General features: G+C 52.1%; 1 protein-coding gene across 1 annotated transcript; it reads left to right on the forward strand.

The window, feature by feature from the left end:
- Window positions 1–5,848: 5,848 nt before the first annotated feature.
- Window positions 5,849–9,700, forward strand: C20H1orf210 (chromosome 20 C1orf210 homolog). Its single transcript, XM_007979106.3, has 3 exons — window positions 5,849–5,993; window positions 8,045–8,161; window positions 8,306–9,700. Exons 2-3 carry the CDS (start codon window positions 8,143–8,145, stop codon window positions 8,626–8,628), a joined length of 342 nt encoding a protein of 113 aa, XP_007977297.2. The 5' UTR covers window positions 5,849–5,993; window positions 8,045–8,142; the 3' UTR covers window positions 8,629–9,700.
- Window positions 9,701–17,544: the final 7,844 nt, after the last annotated feature.

Here is a 17,544-nt window from a genome sequence, read left to right on the forward strand (position 1 = left end):
GCATATCTGCGCCTGGCTGAGACCCTGTCTCTTAAAAAAACAAAACAAAACAAAATAAAAACCCTGCAGGCCAGGCACAGTGGCTCACGCCTATAATCCCAGCACTTTGGAGGCCGAGGCGGGAGGATCACGAGGTCAGGAGATCGAGACTATCCTGGCCAACATGGTGAAACCCCGTCTCTACTAAAAAATACAAAAAAAAAAAAAATAGCCGGGCGAGGTGGCGGGCGCCTGTAGTCCCAGCTACTCGGGAGGCTGAGGCAGGAGAATGGCGAAAACCCGGGAGGCGGAGCTTGCAGTGAGCTGAGATCCGGACACTGCACTCCAGCCTGGGCGACAGAGCAAGACTCCGTCTCAAAAAAAAAAAAAAAAAAAAAATACAGAAATTAGCTGGGCGTGGTGGTGCGTGCCTGTAATTCCAGCTACTCAGGAGCTTGAGGCAGGAGAATTGCTTGAACCAGGGAGTCAGAGGTTGCAGTGAGCGGAGATTGCACCACTGCACTCCAGCCTCGTGACAGAGTGAGACTCTGTCTAAAAAAAAAAACAAAAAAACAAATTGTATCCCCTAGTGTAACTTCAATTTCCTTCTGCCACCATCTGCCCACCACCTCCTGTTTATCTATTTTTTCTACTCACTCTCTCTAGTACACCAGCAATCCATCCTGAAATCCATTGATCCTACCACCTTTTTGGGTTCTCTGCACTCCTCTGTCCCCACTTCCCCCTTTACCCTGACCAGATACTGTGGGCCATCATTACAACCACTCCCTTGCCCGCAGCTCAGCTCCCTTGCCCGCCCCCTTCTTGCTTTATCATATTTGCCCAGCAAATCCCTAATCTTGGCAAAACCCCTCTCTCCATCTTCTCCCCACCTGCACTTGGAGGGACTAGAAAAGGAAAAACTCAGACACCCTAACTGACCATGCCCATCTACCTTACAGGGGGCCTGAGGCTGTCTGGTAAACCCATTACACGGCTGGGCCCATTATCTCTGCCATGCTCTGGGGTGGTGAATTCACACCTTTTCTTCTCTTCAGCCTCAGCACCCTCTTCCTGCTCTTCACTCAGCTGAGGACACTGCTTCTTATTTCTCTGGAAAAATGGAAGCCATCAGGGGAAAGCTTCCTAAGGTTCCCATCACAGACCTGGTGCATTTCACCTGTCTAAGCCACCTTCCTCCTGTGACTCAGAGGGACTCTGCTGCCAACCCTCCCCGTGCACTTGACCCCACCCTCTCGATTCCTCAGGGACTCCACACTTGCCTTGTCCCTTCTCTTCCTTCTGCATCATCAGTTTCCGGTCTCTCCTGGCTTATTCTGGCCAGCATTACACACATGGTTTAACAGCTCCTCCCCTTAAAGCAAAATCTTCCCTTAGTCCCACACCCATCTCCAGGGTCAGTCCCATGTCTCTGCTCCTTTTATAGCAAAGTTCCTTGGAGGCATGGCCTCCACTTCCTCTGGTCCCATACTTATGCTTCACTCCAATCAGGCGGTTGTCCCCAGAACACTCTCTTGTCTCTTAAAACCGCTCTCATTGCTGGGCACAGTGGCTCGCGCCTATAATACCAGCACTTTGGGAGGCCGAGGCAGGCAGATTGCTTGAGGTCAGGAGTTCAAGACCAGCCTGGCCAACATGGTGAAACCCCGTCTCTACTACAGAAATTAGCCAGGTGTGGCGGCGTGCGCCTATATTCCCAGCTACTTGGGAGGCTGAGGCAGGAGAATCGCTTGAACCTGGGAGGCAGAGGTTGCAGAGAACTGAGATCATGCCACTGCAGTCCAGCCTGGGCTACAGAGCAAGACTTCATCTCCAAAAAAAAAAAGACCAAACCAAACCAAACCAAAAAACAAAAAACCCCTGCTCTTGTCAAGGTCACTGGTGATCTCCACTTTGCCAGTTTCAAAGGTCAATTCTCACTCCTTATCTTCAAAAACCTTCCTGCAGCATTTGACTAACCAAGCTAGCTGAGCCCTTGCCCTTGAAACGCTTTCTTCCCTGGCCAGGACTCTCCCGCATTTGCCTCCTACTTTGTGGGCCCCTCCCTGGTCTCCTTTCCTGCTTTTCCTCCCCACCCTGACCTCTACTCCTGGCACATTCCAGGGCTCCTCTCTCTCTACACTTATCCTTGAGGATCTCATCCAGATGCCTGGCTTTGACAGTCATCTATGTTTTGTTGGTTCCTAAGTGTATATTTCTAGTCTCCACCGCCCGTTGCATCCAGGCCACTTGACGCTACGCTCTACTCAGGATGCTACCCGATGGCTCACAGGCATCCAATGTGTCCAAAACTGAGGTCCTAGTTTCCCTCCCAGACTCCTCCCACTTCATTAAACGACAGCTCCAGTCTTCCAGTTGCTCAGGCCAAAACTTTGGAGTTATTCTTGAATCCTTTCTTTTTATCAAGCCCCACATTTAATCAGCCAATCATGTCAACTTTACCTTCAGATATATCTGGAGTCTGAGCACTTGTCCCCACCTTCACCAGACTTCCCGGCTGCCACATGTCCTTTCCCCTCGATGATTGCAGCAGCCTCCTAACTGGCCTCCTGCTTCTACCCTGGCCTCCCCTGGTCCATACTTCATGCAGAAGACAGACCGGTTCCTTTACAATGCAAAGAGCAGTCCTCTGCTCACATGCCCAGTGACTTCCTATCTCCCGGAGAGATCCGATGAGGGCCCTCAGGAATAGCTCCTGACATCACCTGGTGTAGCCCCTCAGATCTGCCCCCATCTTTCTGCACTCCATCCAGCGGCTGCCTTGCTGTAGTTGAACAAGCTAGCCATGCTCCTGTATCTCAGCATTTGTGCTGGCGGTTCCCTTTAGCTGGAATGCTCTGCCCCCAGATATTGGCACAATCGCTGTCTCACTCTTAGGCAGATCTCAACTCCAATGTGCCCTCTTCAGTGAGTCCCCTCTTCCGACTATCTAAAGTAGCAGCCGCCTCATGTTCACATGGAGCTATCACGAAGCTGTTTTCTTCCCAACACTTACTGTTATCTGAAATAATCTTATTTATTTCTTTGTGTATTGTTCGTCTTATCCACCAGAATGGAAGCTTTATGGCGGCAGAAATTGTCCCACAAGCTAGCACAGGGCCTACCACACGGTTGCCAGGGCTGCCACAGAAGGTTGTAAAGGTTGTTCACTACATCAGAGCTCTTGGCTGAGGAGCCGTGGGTGCTGAGACCCAGTTTGCCCTCTGTTCTCCACGATGTGGGGCCACAGCAGCTAGCCATCTGCTTTTCAGCAATGTGTGACATACAGGCTGGCTGTGACTCTGGTGGCCATTCAAAAAATATTCATTGAATAAATGACTGAATGATGGATGTGCAGACCCTCTGCTTGTTTTCCTCTGCAGGACTTCATGCCAATTATCTTCTCACAGCTTCATTTTCCTTTTCCATTAAGGGGACAGTTAACATCTACCTCATAGCATGGTTACAAGGATTAAGTGAAACAGTTCATTAAAAAGCTGGCATAAATGTGATTCCGTTTATATGAAATATCCAGAACAGGCAAATCCATAGAGACTGAAAGCAAATTAATGGTCGTGAAAGACTGGGGGGGAAGGGACGTGGGAAATACTGCTTAATTGGTCAGGGGTATCCCTTTGGGGTGATGAAAATGTTTTAGAACTAGAGTGATGGTTGCATGACATTATGAATGTACTACACACTACTGAATCGTGTACCAGGAAATGGCGAACATGAGGAATTTTATGTTATATGAATTAGGTTATGGTATATGAACACCTCAATTTAACAAAACCTGGCACAGTGTCTAGGACGTGGTAGGTGCTCAATGAATATCAGTTGAATCTCATGATTTCCTTGCTTCAAAAACAAAGTAAAACCCTAAGCCCTCCTTGGTGCCTCATTGCCCCATCCAGGATAATCCTCTCTTTCCTCAAATTTGTTTCAGAAGAGTATACTGTTGCCATTTTAGATATGGGGGATATGATGGAAACAAGACAAATGCAGAACCCACTCCCAGGGTTTACAGGTTGGGGGAAACTAAAGAGAAAATCACACCCGACATGGTTCAGGATATAGGGGAGAAGGGCCACCATCTGCAGGGGTGCAGTGGAGAGTGGGGAAGGCAGGAGTCCCAGGAGAAGGGAGCAGAGCCAGGGAGATGAGAGGGCATGGTGGGTTCAGGGAATAGAAAAGAATTTGGTGGCCAGGCGCAGTGGCTCATGCCTGTAATCCCAGCACTTGGGAGGCTGAGGCGGGCAGATCACTTGAGGTCTGGAGTTCGAGACCAGCCTGGCCAACATGGCAAAAACCTGTCTCTACTAAGAATACAAAAATTAGCTGGGTGTGGTGGTGCATGCCTGTAATCCCAGCTACTCGGGAGGCGAGGCAGGAGAATCGCTTGAACCCCAGGGCCGCAGGTTGCAGTGAACTGAGATCGCACCACCGTACTCTAACCTGGGTGACAGAGACTCTGTCTCAAAAAAAAAAAGAAAAAGAAAATAGAAAAAAGAAAAGAAAATAGTTTGGTATAGCTGCAGCAGAGGAGGCAGGATAGGTGGGAAGGGATGCCCTGAGGGTTCAGATTTCAACCTAAGATTTTCAAGGCCAAGTGTGAACTGGCCTCCACCTTCCAGCCACAGTTCTACCATGCCTTGTTTGCATCTCCTCTCTGTACCCCCCCTTTTATTTTTTTGAGACAGGGTCTTGCTCTGTAGCCCAGGCTGGAGTGTAATGGCGCAATCATGGCTCACTGTAGTCTAAAACTTCTGGGCTCTGGCAGTTCTCCCGCCTCAGCTTCCCCAGTAGCTAGGACTACAGGTGAGCATTATCACGCCCAACTAATTTTTGTGTTTGTAGTAGAGATGGGGTCTCCCTATGTTGCCCAGGCTGATCTCCAACTCACGGGCTCAAGCAATCAACCTGCTTCGGCCTCCCAAAGTGCTGGGATTACAGGTGTGAGCCACCATGCCTGGCCTCTCTGCAGCCCTTGTTCCCACTGTGCCCTGTCTCTCCTTGTGAATTCGGGGCCTCCAGGCCTTGGCACGTGCTGTCCTTCTTCCCTTAGGTAGTTACGGGGAGCCTGGCCTGGTTCAGTACTGTGCTGGGAGCCACAGGCTGTCAAAGCCTGGCCCCACCCTGGGAAAGCGAATAATCACAAGATAATGAGGAATGCTGTGGGTGCTCTGGGCGTGGAAGAGTAGGGGCTTGCAGGGTAGAGGGAGGGCTCAGGGAAGGTGATTCCTGAACTGGAACTTGAAGAACAGGGGGCACCAGGCCCAGAGACGAGGAGTAAAGCTAAAGGGAATCAGAGAGCACCCGGGAGAGGTTCAGAGGCTGGCTTGTGGGGTCACAGAATCCTGAGATCCAGATGAAGGTTGAGCCCCCATCCAGATCCACCACTCACCCCCTACACAGTTACACACCCATTTGCAGGCAATTTGGGAGAGTTCTTGGTCCTTCTGGCTTTGCCTGGAAAGAATGCCCTCCCCACCCCCCTCTGGTTCCAGCCCACCACCCTTACAGGCCTGCAAAGCTCCTGCTTCAACTCTGGACTTTGTACCAGTCACCGGACATTCAGTTGTTTATCAGCCTGAGCATCTGCCTGCTGAGGTGTCTGCCCCTCTAGGGGCCGCTGGACCCTTCTCTGGATCCCAGCTGTACAAACCCCCAGCATTGGGGGGTGAGGGTGAGGTCTACACCCATAAAGTTCTTGGCAAAAGCTTGGGGGAGACGTAGAATGATCCCTCCCCACTGGAGGCGCTGCCGCAGCCCGCCCTCTGCCCGACCTGCAACTTCGGTCCCGCCCACTGCCTCCGCAGGTGAGTCAAGCTTGGCCTTGACCCGCCCACCTGTCCAGGTTCTGCCGGCCCCAGCCGGAAGCTTACTCCGCGGACTGTGCACAGTTCTTGAGGTGGGAACAGAAGGCTCGGGGGGCCGGGGAGGGGGTACCCAGGCTCTGCACAGATCCTCAGGGGCTCCTGGCAACAGGAAAGAAGCTACACATCAGAGTGGGGGTAGGTGTCTGTGCATGTCAGGGGGTGTGTTTGTTGGTGGAGGAAAGTGTGACCTGGGGGGAGGGGCGACTGTGTGTATGTGTGTATGGGGGATGGGCAGGTCAGTGTGGGCTGTGAGTTCAGAGGCTTGTTGGGGAGTGTATATGTGCCCTTGGAAGGTTAGTGTGTGTGTGTCTTCTTGGGAAGAATTCACAGGGCAGGGAGGAAAGGAATAGGAGTACAACCTTAGAAACGTCAGACTGAATTCAGTTCATTCCAGTGTTACACATTCTCATGTTTTGCGGACCTAGTGCTAGGATGAGGCCCACAGCAGGCTGAGAAATGAATGAGCAGGTGACCTCTCCTTCCTAGGACGTCTCTCCTGCTCTCCTCGTTAATGTCACAAGCACCACACTGAGCGGCTGAGTGCCCAGCTCTCTGCAGCATGAGGGTACAGATCCATCAGCCAGCACTTGACCACGGGGAGCTGCCCGCCTAGCAATGACTGGTTCTGACTGATGGTTGACTGGGCAGGATGGTGACAGGTCACCCAGGGTAGATCCAGGGACAACCTCACAGGCAGGTAGTCTGATTTGGCCTTGACAGACTGGGGCCCCAAAAACTGAGGAGGGTGTGGCCAGGGAGCAGGAGGGTGGGTGAGTGGGAGGGTGGCATGTGTGTCTGTCTGGAGTGCTGGGGAGGGAACTGTGGAGAAGAGGAAGAAGAGTTTGGCTTGAGGGCCATGTGCTGGATTGCAAGGCACTGTGGGGAATGAGGAGCGTTTAAAGGAATTTTAAACAGGCTAGTGATGGGGTCAGAGTTGGGTTCTAGGCCAATCACTCTGGGGAAGAGACCAGAGGTGGGGAGACCAGTTAGGAGATTATGGCTAGAGTACAAGAGGAAGGTGGCTTGGACTCAGCTGTGGCAGAGGGGTGGAGAGAAGGGTATTGTCATTCCAGAGATGTTTAGTGGAAGAGATGATGGGGCTTGATGCCAGGTTGGACGTGAGGAGGTGGGGGGGAATTTTGAAGGCACTTGTATCAAAGAATATACTGGGGTACTCCCCTCAACTTCTTTCCTAAGTACTTTCCTAACCTGGCTACTCTGCCCCCAAGGACTCCTTTGGTTCAGGTGCTCCACCTGCAGATATGCTCCTGCCCTAGTTCTTCGTCTGCCAGGTACTTCTAACTTTCATGCTCCTTCTCTAGATACTCCCCAGATTCAGGTGTGCCTCCTCCAGACACTCCAGGTGTTTCCAAGCCTGGATGATCTTCCTCCAGCTACTCCCCTAATTGAAGTGTTCCTCCTGTAGGTGTCCCCAGCCCTGGGTGATAATTTCCTGATTCAGGTGATCCTCATTTGAATACTCCCTGGCTTGAGCCTCCCTCTAGGGGCAGAGTGTGGGCCTCCTGTAAGTAGAGGTGAATGGACAGGGATTTGCTTGAAGGGCTGAGAGAGTAGAAGTGGGCAGCAGCTGCTTTCAACTTAGAGGCAGAAGGGCCAGGGCTGCTCTGGCTGTGTCCAGGGCCCCTGTCCTCAGTTGGGACTTGCATCACTCTCCCCATATGTAGTCTCCGCTTTGGCTGGGTAGCTCCAACCCTTGCTGTTTTCTGACCTTTGGGAGCCAGGACCCACCTCTGCCCCTGTCTCCCATCCTTAGCTTACCAAGCAGTGCAACAGACTGGGCTCTGGGTTCGAATCTGGGGACTTTGGTTGAGTCAGTTCACCTTTTTCAGCCTCAGAGCCCTCATCTATAAAGTGGGGATAATGTTTATACCTACCTTACTGGGTTTTGTGAGCATGATGCCTGGTGCTTGAATTATAAGGAATGCTCAGTAAGTTCTACAATTTAGTTATTTTTTTTTTTTTAGCATCTTCCAGAGCAAAACCCTGTGGTGGTCCCTTACAAATAGTCAGTTTCTGTAGGCTCAGCTTGTTTCTCTTCTGTGGACAACTGGTGTGGTCAGTTGTCCAGTCCCCAGAGTTTGTGCAGCACTACCATGGCTGTGAGTGTGACCTGGAAAGTGCACCCTGTGACCGTCCCTGACACCCATACCTACGTTATTTTCTAGGACTTGTGCCCTGGGGCTGCCTGGCATCTGGGGGCCTCCTCAGAGCCAGGGCTCTTTCTGGTTGAGGCTGAGACTCACTGGTGTCATCAGGCCCCTCCATGAATGAGACAAACAAAAGTGAGTGACAGTGGGAGGATGATGGGGGTGAGGGGCTTCCCCTTAGAGGCTGGGGTTGGGGGAAGGACCCTACCCGCACTCCTGTTGGTTTCTCCAGGGAGCCCCCTCTGGGGCCCACCTATAATGCTGTCCCTTTCTCTGCAGCACTTGTGGGGCCCTCGGAGCTCCCCACAGCATCTGCTGTGGCCCCTGGCCCAGGCACTGGGGCTCGGGCGTGGCCTGTGCTGGTAGGATTTGTGCTGGGGGCTGTGGTCCTCTCACTCCTCATCGCACTGGCTGCCAAATGCCACCTCTGCCGCCGATACCATGCCAGCTACCGGCACCGCCCACTGCCTGGGACAGGAAGGGGGGGCCGCCCACAGGTGGCTGAAGATGAGGATGATGATGGCTTCATCGAGGACAATTACATTCAGCCTGGGACTGGCGAGCTGGGGACAGAGGGTAGCAGGGACAACTTCTCCCTCTGAGCTCCCATCTTTGGACCTTCCCCATTCCCTCAATGCCTGACAGCTTAAGGACAGTGGTTATGACACGGGGGTTCCTCGAACCTCAGGGACAGAGGTGGCTGGGGCGTAAAGGTTGGTCAGGGATGGAGTAAACCTCACTTTCCTGACACTAGCCAGCAAAGTGACAATGACCCTCCCTTGCTCAATAACTCTCAATGGTTCCCTGCTGTTCTCAGGATAAAGCCAAACAAAGGCTTGAGTGTGGATATAAGGCCCTCTGTGATGATGCCTCCGGGCCTCTTGGTTTCTTTTCTTGCCTTCCCCTACTTTACTCTCGAACTAAATGTTATTCTCCCTCCCACCACTTCCCATGCAGTTTCCCCAGGCACCTTTGCTCACATTGGTCCCCCTGCCTATGCTACTCTTCTCCTAAATCCTCTATGACTGTGATGGCCTGCCTACCTGCCAGCATTTCAAATATGCCCAGATGGTAACATTTGTGCAGGTGAAAACCAGTGCCAAGCTTCATTTTTTCTTTTTTCATTTTTCTTTTTTTTCTCCTGAGACGGAGTCTCACTCTGTTGCCCAGGCTGGAGCGCAATGGCACGTCTTGGCTCACTGCAACCTCCGCCTCCCAGGTTCAAGTGATTCTCCTGCCTCAGCCTCCCAAGTAACTGGGATTGTAGGTGTCTGCTACCACGCCCGGCTAATTTTTTGTATTTTTAGTAGAGACAGGGTTTCACTGTGTTAGCTAGGATGGTCTCGATCTCCTGACTTCATGATCCACCTGCCTCGGCCTCCCAAAGTGCTGGGATTACAGGCATAAGCCACTGCACCTGGCCACTAATTTTTATATTTTTAGTAGAGACGGGGTTTCGCCATGTTGGCCAGGATGGTCTCAAACTCTTGACGTCAGGTAATCTGCTCGCCTTGGCTTCCCAAAGTGCTGGGATTACAGGCGTGAGCCACTGTGCCCAGACAGCTTCTTAATGAATTGTTTTCCTATAAATAAAGTGGGTAATCTGGTTATAATATGTTTTTCACAGGAATTAATAAATCTATTTTCATTTTGAATAAAAATAAAAAATTGTCACTCATTTTTATTTTTCTTGAGCTGGGCTTTATCTCTCAGAGCTAGAAGACACTGCTCAGATGTTCCCCCCTCCACAACACCTTCCATGAGCCCTTCTCTAATATTGTCCTGCCCACATTTTGTTTTCATCTTTTTGTTTGTTTGTTTTGAGATGGAGTCTTGCTCTTGTTGCCCAGGCTGGAGTGCAGTGGCGCAATCTTGGCTCACTGCAACCTCCACCTCCCAGGTTCAAGCGATTCTCCCACCTCAGCCTCCCAAGTAGCTGGGATTAAAGGCACCCACCACCACACCCAGCTAATTTTTGTATTTTTAGTAGAGATGGGGTTTTTCCATACTGGCCAGGTTGGTCTCAAACTGCTGACCTCAGGTGATCTGCCCTCCAAAAGGTGACTCGGCCTCCCAAAGTGGTAGGATTACAGGTGTGAGCCACTGCGCCTGGCCATCTTTTTTTTTTTTTTTTTGACACAGGGTCTTTCTCTATCACCCAAGCTGCAGTATGGTGGGGCTATCACAGCTCACTGTAGCCTCGACCTCCTGTGCTTAAGTGATCCTCCCATTTCAGCCTCCCAAGTAGCTGGGAATACATGCATGTGCCACTGTGCATGGCTATTTTCTGTAGAGATGGCGTCTCACTGTATCACCCAGGCTTGTCTTGAACTCCTAGACTTTAGTAATCCTCCTGCCTCTGCCTCCCAAAGTGCTGGGATTTACAGGCTTATTTTAATCTCTATGACAGTTTGTACTTGCCCCTTACTATGCCTGCCCCCATAGCTAAACTGGGAGCTCCCTGACGCCTCAGGCTGTGTCTTACTCTGTATCCTCAGATTCTTGCACAAGGGAGCTAGTTTTAAGATGGAAAAGACTTGAGTTAAGCTATTTTTAATTGCAAGCAATAGAAAGGAGTTTGGGGGAGAATCCTGGCTGTTGCATAGAATCAAAGGGACAGCAGGAAGCAGGCAGTCCCAGCAGCCAGAGGTCAGGCATTTCACATCTAGCATCCTGTCATTTAGGGGCACTAATGGGACTCTCTATAACCAGGACTTCCAAACTCTCAATTCCAAGTTTCAAGTGCTCAGACAAGAGAATCAGTTTGGCCTAGCTTTGGTCAAGTATACATGGGCTTAAAGCATAATCTGCTATGAGTCCAAGGGGCACGGTTTGGGGAGCCCATCTGTTTGTTCCAGATCATTCTCAGACAAGAGGCAGTTCTCATGAGCCAGGCAGCCACCCCCATGTGTTCCCCAAGTACAGTGTCAGCCTTTGAGGAATGAGCTGGTACAGAAGGAAAGTGAGGCATTGGCAAATGTAGTGAGGTGTTTGGCGGGAGATTGAGGAGGACTTGAGTGTAGTGTCTGAGAGGTGCCCATGGCAGTGAGGGAGCCCAAGAGTGGACTGGATCTGTTAGGGTCTTGGATGCCAAGCTCACACTTCAACCCAAGAACAACGGAGGCTCATCTGTGGACTTTTTTTGTGCAAGGGCATGACATAATCATGATAGAAAAGTCATTCTGGCTGCTGTGCAGAGATGGATTAGAGGGGAGACACTGAGAGAAGGTGATAAGACCTGACTAAGGTGTGACATAGGAACAGACTCCGAGACAGGAGGGAGGAATTGCTGATAGGACCTGTTGACTTTGGATATGGGGAGTAGGTAGGTATCAGAAAAAACCGCCCTGGCTTCTGGCTTGGTTGCTGGGTGCATGGACAAAGAGCAGGTCGGGGCAATGGGGATTCAGTGTTGGATGCAGGATTTCAGGGGAGATGCCTCGGGGCCGCTGGGTTCACAGGGAGAAGTCTAGTCTGCAGACACAGGCTTGGGAACACTTGGCACCAGGGTCACTGAGAGCGGGAGTGGATGACATCGCCAGGGAGGAGCGGAGTGGGAAACACATCTCAAGACTGTCAGCGGATCGAGGCCTGGCAAGGGAGTTGGAGGAAGCAGAGAGGAGGGAAGCCCAGCTCACGTGACCCCCAACCTGGCCATGGTTCCTGAGTCCAGCGATGGTCTGCCCCTCACAGGCCTAGGGAGAGCAGAGGCTGCCCCAGCCTGAGACCCTGGAGGAGGACCCCAGAGGCTGACCTAAGGGGCATGTCCTGGCCTTCAAGGAAAACCTGCTGCCCAGGCAGCTGGGCCTGCCCCCTGCCCCTGGGCTCCTTCGACTGCCACCACGGAGGAGCTGCCCTGCGTGCAGTTCTGTGCTTGGCTGGCCTTGTTCTCCTGTACTCTTTCGGGCGTCAGTCAGAACCTCTGAGGGACCCAGGAGAAGAAGATAATGGCCTGATTCCAGACTCGCAATTGATTTTACTGAGCCTATGCCCCGCAGGGTGCCCGAGCCGGGGCTTCCCCTCAGAACCTGCTGTGGGTGGCAAGCCTGCCTGAGCAGGACCCTGTAGTCACAAGAACCTTGGACCCTGTTCTTGAAGGCCTTGATTCCTTTGAGGAATTTCCTCCCACTGTGGTTTGCGTGCCTGGCCCCAAGTGCAAGGAGGGAGCATGACCTGGGCCCACAGGCGCAGAGGGCTGGGAGTGTTGGAGCTGCTGGGAGCTTGGAATTTGGCCAGGCCCTCTTTGGTTTGGCCTCTTCTGGCTTTGGGTCCTGGCCCCGCTTGCCTTGCCCCTGGCCCTTCACCTTGTCCTCCACTCCTTGGCAGCTGCTGCTACCTACTCTGCCTTGGGAATCCCAACCCAGCCACCCACTGTCTCATCCTGCTGCCTCAAAGGCAAGGCAACATCCCTTGCACTGTGTGGAGGCCAAAGATGGAGTCCCACAAAGCCACCAACATGACGTTTAAGAAACTCCAGCAGTTGGCCGGGCGCGGCGGCTCATGCCTGTAATCCCAGCACTTCAGGAGGCTGAGGCGGGCGGATCACGAGGTCAGGAGATCAAGACCATCCTGGCTAACACGGTGAAACCCGTCTCTACTGAAAATACAAAACGTCAGCTGGGTGGCAGGTGCCTGTAGTCCCAGCTACTCAGGAGGCTGAGGCGGGAGAATGATGTGAACCTGGGAGGTGGAGCTTGCAGTGAGCTGAGATGGCGCCACTGCACTCCAGCCTAGGTGACAGAGAGAGACTCCGCCTCAGGAAAAAAAAAAAAAAAAAAAAGGAAACTCCAGCAATTTCCTAGCAGACTGGCAAAGTGAGTTGAGGGCACACGTTACCTGAATTTAAATCCTGGCTCGGCCATGTATATGCTGGGAGGCCTTGAGCAAGTTACTTAGTCTCTCAGTGCCCCAACTTCTCAGTGAAATGGGGATTAAAACAGTGCTTACCTCATAAGGTTGTTAGCAGGATGAAATGAGTCTATGTCAAGTGGAACCGAGCCGAGCAAGTGCTCTGCAGTGTTAGTGATATCCCTGTGGGCACCCTGAGGGCAACAGCTCCTCATAAGAGGTAACCAGTGTTCGCCCTGAGGGAGGGGCTTGCTGGTCTCCTTCCTCCTCATTCCCTTCCCGCTGGGGATTTGACTGTCTCTTTTTCAGGACTTAGGTTGGAAGATCTGGTCAGGACAGCAAAGGAGTTGAATTAGAATCTCTGATGCTGTAGAATAATAGTACTGATGTTGTTCTAGCACTTTTTTTTTTTTTTTTTTTTGAGACGGAAGTCTTGTTCTGTCACCCAGGCTGGAGTGCGATGGTGCGATCTCAGCTCACTGCAACCTCCACCCTCCTGGGTTCAAGTGATTCTCCTGCCTCAGCCTCCCGAGTAGCTGGGATTACAGGCATGCACCATCACGCCCAGCTAAGTTTTTTGTATTTTTAGTAGAGACGGGGTTTCACCATGGTGGCCAGTCTGGTCTTGAACTTCTGACCTCAAGTGATCCGCCTGCCTTGACCTCCCAAAGTGCTGGGATTACAGGCGTGGGCCACCACGCCTGGCTGTTCTAATATTTTCTTACAACAGCCCTGCTTAATCTATGTTATAGATTGAGATGAGGCTCAAACAAGTTCACTGCAATTTGCCCACCTCACTCCACAATAACACCGTTATCTCACCTTGAAGTAACAATGAAATAGACTCAGAGAAGGACCCTCTTGGCTGTTGGACTCTCATCTTGCCTGGGCTGGGTCCTCCCACCTTCACCCTCACAGTGAATAGGGGCTGAGAAGTCTCAGGGCACAAGGTCCAGTTTTTGGAGAGCAGGTCATGAGGGTAGAGCTGGTGTGTCCTGTCCCTGGTTGGGCCTGGCCCTCGGCTTCTGTTGCCCTCCAGGTATCTGGGGTGGCTGCCAGGGCTATGCCCAGGGGAGTCTCACAGGACCCCTGCAGAAGCCAGAAAGGAAGCCCCTGTCCTTGTGCTCCTGCATGAGCTGAGTATGACAGGACATGTGCAGGTCGCTTGGGGCCTGGAGGAAGCTCCTTCAAGGAGACCTGAGTGTCCAGAGGCCCAAAGTCTCCTGTGAGATGTGACTGGATGTGATGTGAGGACCACCTGGACTGGACCAGATTTGGCAGTTTTTTTTTTTTTTTTTTTTTTTTTTTGAGACGGAGTCTCGCTCTGTTGCCAGGCTGGAGTGCAGTGGCATGGTCTCGCCTCACTGAAACCTCCACCTCCTGGGTTCAAGCGATTCTCCTGCCTCAGCCTCCCAAGTAGCTGGGATTACAGGTGCCTGCCACCACACCCGGCTAATTTTTGTATTTTTAGTAGAGATGGGATTTCACCATGTTGGCCAGGCTGGTCTTGAACTCCTGACCTTGTGACCTGCCCGCCTCAGCCTCCCAAAGTGCTGGGATTACAGGTGTGAGACACCGTGCCCAGCCTAGATTTGGCAGTTTCTAGAGCACATTCTTCCAGTCTCAGAGATGAAGGGACATGGCTTAGACCCTAGAGTTTGACTTAAACCCAGGAGGAACGTGTGTCAAGCCCCTCTCTCCACCTCACACCATCCGAGGGGAGCCTCTAGGTCCAGACCAGGCTACGCTATCTCTCCATCAGCCCCCGTTTTGGCCTTTTCCTTCATCTAATGCCAGTTTAGATTTCCAGGTCTGGACCCTTCTTTGTGCTATTCCTTCTTTCTGGGATACTCTTCCCAAACTCTCTAGCTGGGCCAGCTGCTTCTTGTCCCTCGGTGGCCAGCCAAGACGGGCTGTTTGGCCATTTCTTCTCATTCTTTTTCTTCTAAGGCCAACCCCTGGTTCCACACAGCAGCCAGCAAGTCCCAAATCCTATTCTGGCCACAGTATCCTACTCCCCTGGTGAAAGTCTTTCCATGTTTTCCAGTGTCCTGAGGACAAAGTCCAGATTCCTCTGCTGGGTTGCCAAGGCCACTGGCCAAGGGGGAGTAAGGGAGGATAGATCTGGTGGGAGCCGTGGTGAAGGGCTCCTGTCACGGGCTCTCGCCTTGTCACGAAGGGAGGAGGCCAAGTCTTCTGCAGACAGTGGTGCTGGGGGTGGGAGGTGAGTGCAGAGGGAGGGGATGTTGGGGTTGGGGGTGGTGAAGAGGGTGGAGAGAACTTCAGAGTCACTGTTTGAGCAGGAGCCAACCAGGAAAAGGCAGTGTCACTGAGGAACCGCAGTGCAGATTCAGATGAGAACTTTTTTTTTTTTTTTTGTATCTTCAGTAGAGACAGGGTTTTTGCCGTGTTACCCAGGCTGATTTTGAGCTCCTGGGCTCAAGCAATCCACCCATCTCAGCTTCCCAAAGTGCGAGGATTACAGGCGTGAGCCACTGTGCCTGGCCTCAGCTGAGAAGTTGATAGAGGAGTTCACAGTGACAGCAGGCTGTCTGGCTGTGCAGATTTCTCTAATGGCCACTCACAGTGGGGCAGGTACATCCAAGGCAGATGTTGTCCATGGAGGGGGTTTGGCTGGGAGGGTGGCACCCAAAGGCAGGGGGCTAAGGACTTGACAAGTCTGTCAAAGAGCAGGTGAAATGATGGCGACAGAACCTTAACCAGATGGTAAGGGGGTGGACAGGAGAGGGCAGTGAAGTCAGGAGGAAGCAGCTTTACAGAGGGAGAACGGAGATGCCAGTGAGCTTCTGGTTGCAATGGAGGCGGAGAAAGTATTTAGCGAAATGACTTGAGCAGGCTGAAGGCAAGAGGTTGTGGGAAGCCTACGTTAGTGATTGAGGAGGTAGACACATTTCTGCCCTGCCCGTGCCTCACATAGCTCGTACCATCACCTGTCTCCTGTTATAGCTGGCTGTCCATTACCCTATGGGATCAGTCCTCTGGGGCCATGAGCCCTAGTCTCCATCTCCCGTCCTTCCCGGGAGAGCCTGGTGCTGGACTCGCCCACGGCAGCTGCTCAGTCAGATGCTTATGCCAGGTAACCCCCTCTTTCCCCATTTTCTGAGCCTCTGTGCTTCTGCTTTTTCTTTAGTTTCTTAAAATAAATATTGCAAATAACTGGGCAAGGTGGCATGCGCCTGTAATCCCAGCTACCCAGGAGGGTGAGGCACAAGAACCTGCAAGGCAGAGGTTGCAGTGAGCAGAGATCACGTCACTGCAGTCCAGCCTGGGTGACTCATGGAGACTCGATCTCAAAGAAAAAAAAAAGAAATAATGTGAGAATCGCAAAAGTCTAACTCTGTCTCAGATGAAAGGAAAGGGTATTTCTCCCCATATTACAGGAAAGCAGGACATTTTGTAGTCCCATATCAGGCCAGGAGTGGGTCATAGCGATCGATTGCTCTTGGCAACTCAGGAAGAGTGAGAACTGTGGTAGAGAGCATGGGGCTTTGGGAGGGACAGATTCAGGGACAACAGGGGCAGTGGCCTACTTTCCCTATCCCGTCCCAGTTATAGGTGGGTCTCTCCTTGCTCCTTGCACACACATTGCCATCTGGCCATGCCGGAGTCCTTCATCCACCCAATAAAGAACCTACTCTGTGTCGGCTGGGCGCGGTGGCTCACGCCTATAATCCCAGCATTTGGGGAGGCCGAGGTGGGCGGATCATGAGGTCAGGAGTTCAAGACCAGCCTGACCAACATGGTGAAACCTCGTCTCTACTAAAAATACAATAATTAGCCAGGTGTGCTGGCACACGCCTGTAATCCCAGCTACTCAGGAGGCTGAGGCAGCAGAATCACTTGAACCCGGGAGGCAGAGGTTGCAGTGAGCCAAGATCTTGCCGCTGCACTCCAGCCTGGGCAACAGAGGGAGACTCTGTCTCAAAAAAAAAAAAAAAAAAAAGAACCTACTCTGTGTCAGGCCTATGCTGGGAGCAAGGGATAAGCATATGAGCAGATGAGCACAATGCCAGTCTGGTTAGGACGAGCTCACCTGATCAAGGAGACAGGCACAAAAAGAAATAATTGCAGATGGGTCTACAATGGAGGGTGCTGTGGGCATAGAAAGAGGGAAACTCACTGGTCTAAGGGCCAAGGAAGATCCCTGGAGAACTGGATCTTGAAGGACGAGAAGGCAAAGAGCACAGAACATGTAAAGGCTGGCACAAATGAGAGGGCCTGGGGAGTTGGTGGAAATAGCTCAGTGGGGCTGCTCATGGGGTTTTCTGAGTGGGACCAAACCAGGTTAGGGAGCCTGGAAGGGGTGGGCAGCCACAGACAGGCTCTGAGGCACATTTTCATTTTAGCTTTAGGATGATCACTCTGGCTCAAGGGATGTGCATGTGCATGGCCGGGGGAAGGGGAATGAAGAGGAGAAAAGAGCAGAAGCAGGGGGAGAGAAGGAGGCTGATGTGCCACTCAGGCAGGGATGAAGAGGGTCCCTTCTGGGCAGTGAGCATGAAGATATGGCTTGCCAGACAAATCTGTGTGAGGGAAACCAGAGGAGTTGGTGATTTGTCACTGGACTTGGGTGAGGAGACAGTGACGGTGCCATCTAGCACTGCACCGAGTCTCTAACCTAGAAGCCCCCTGAGCATGGCACTTCTGGG

Source organism: Chlorocebus sabaeus, chromosome 20, assembly GCF_047675955.1.
Source record: "Chlorocebus sabaeus isolate Y175 chromosome 20, mChlSab1.0.hap1, whole genome shotgun sequence".
Lineage (NCBI taxonomy): Eukaryota > Metazoa > Chordata > Mammalia > Primates > Cercopithecidae > Chlorocebus > Chlorocebus sabaeus.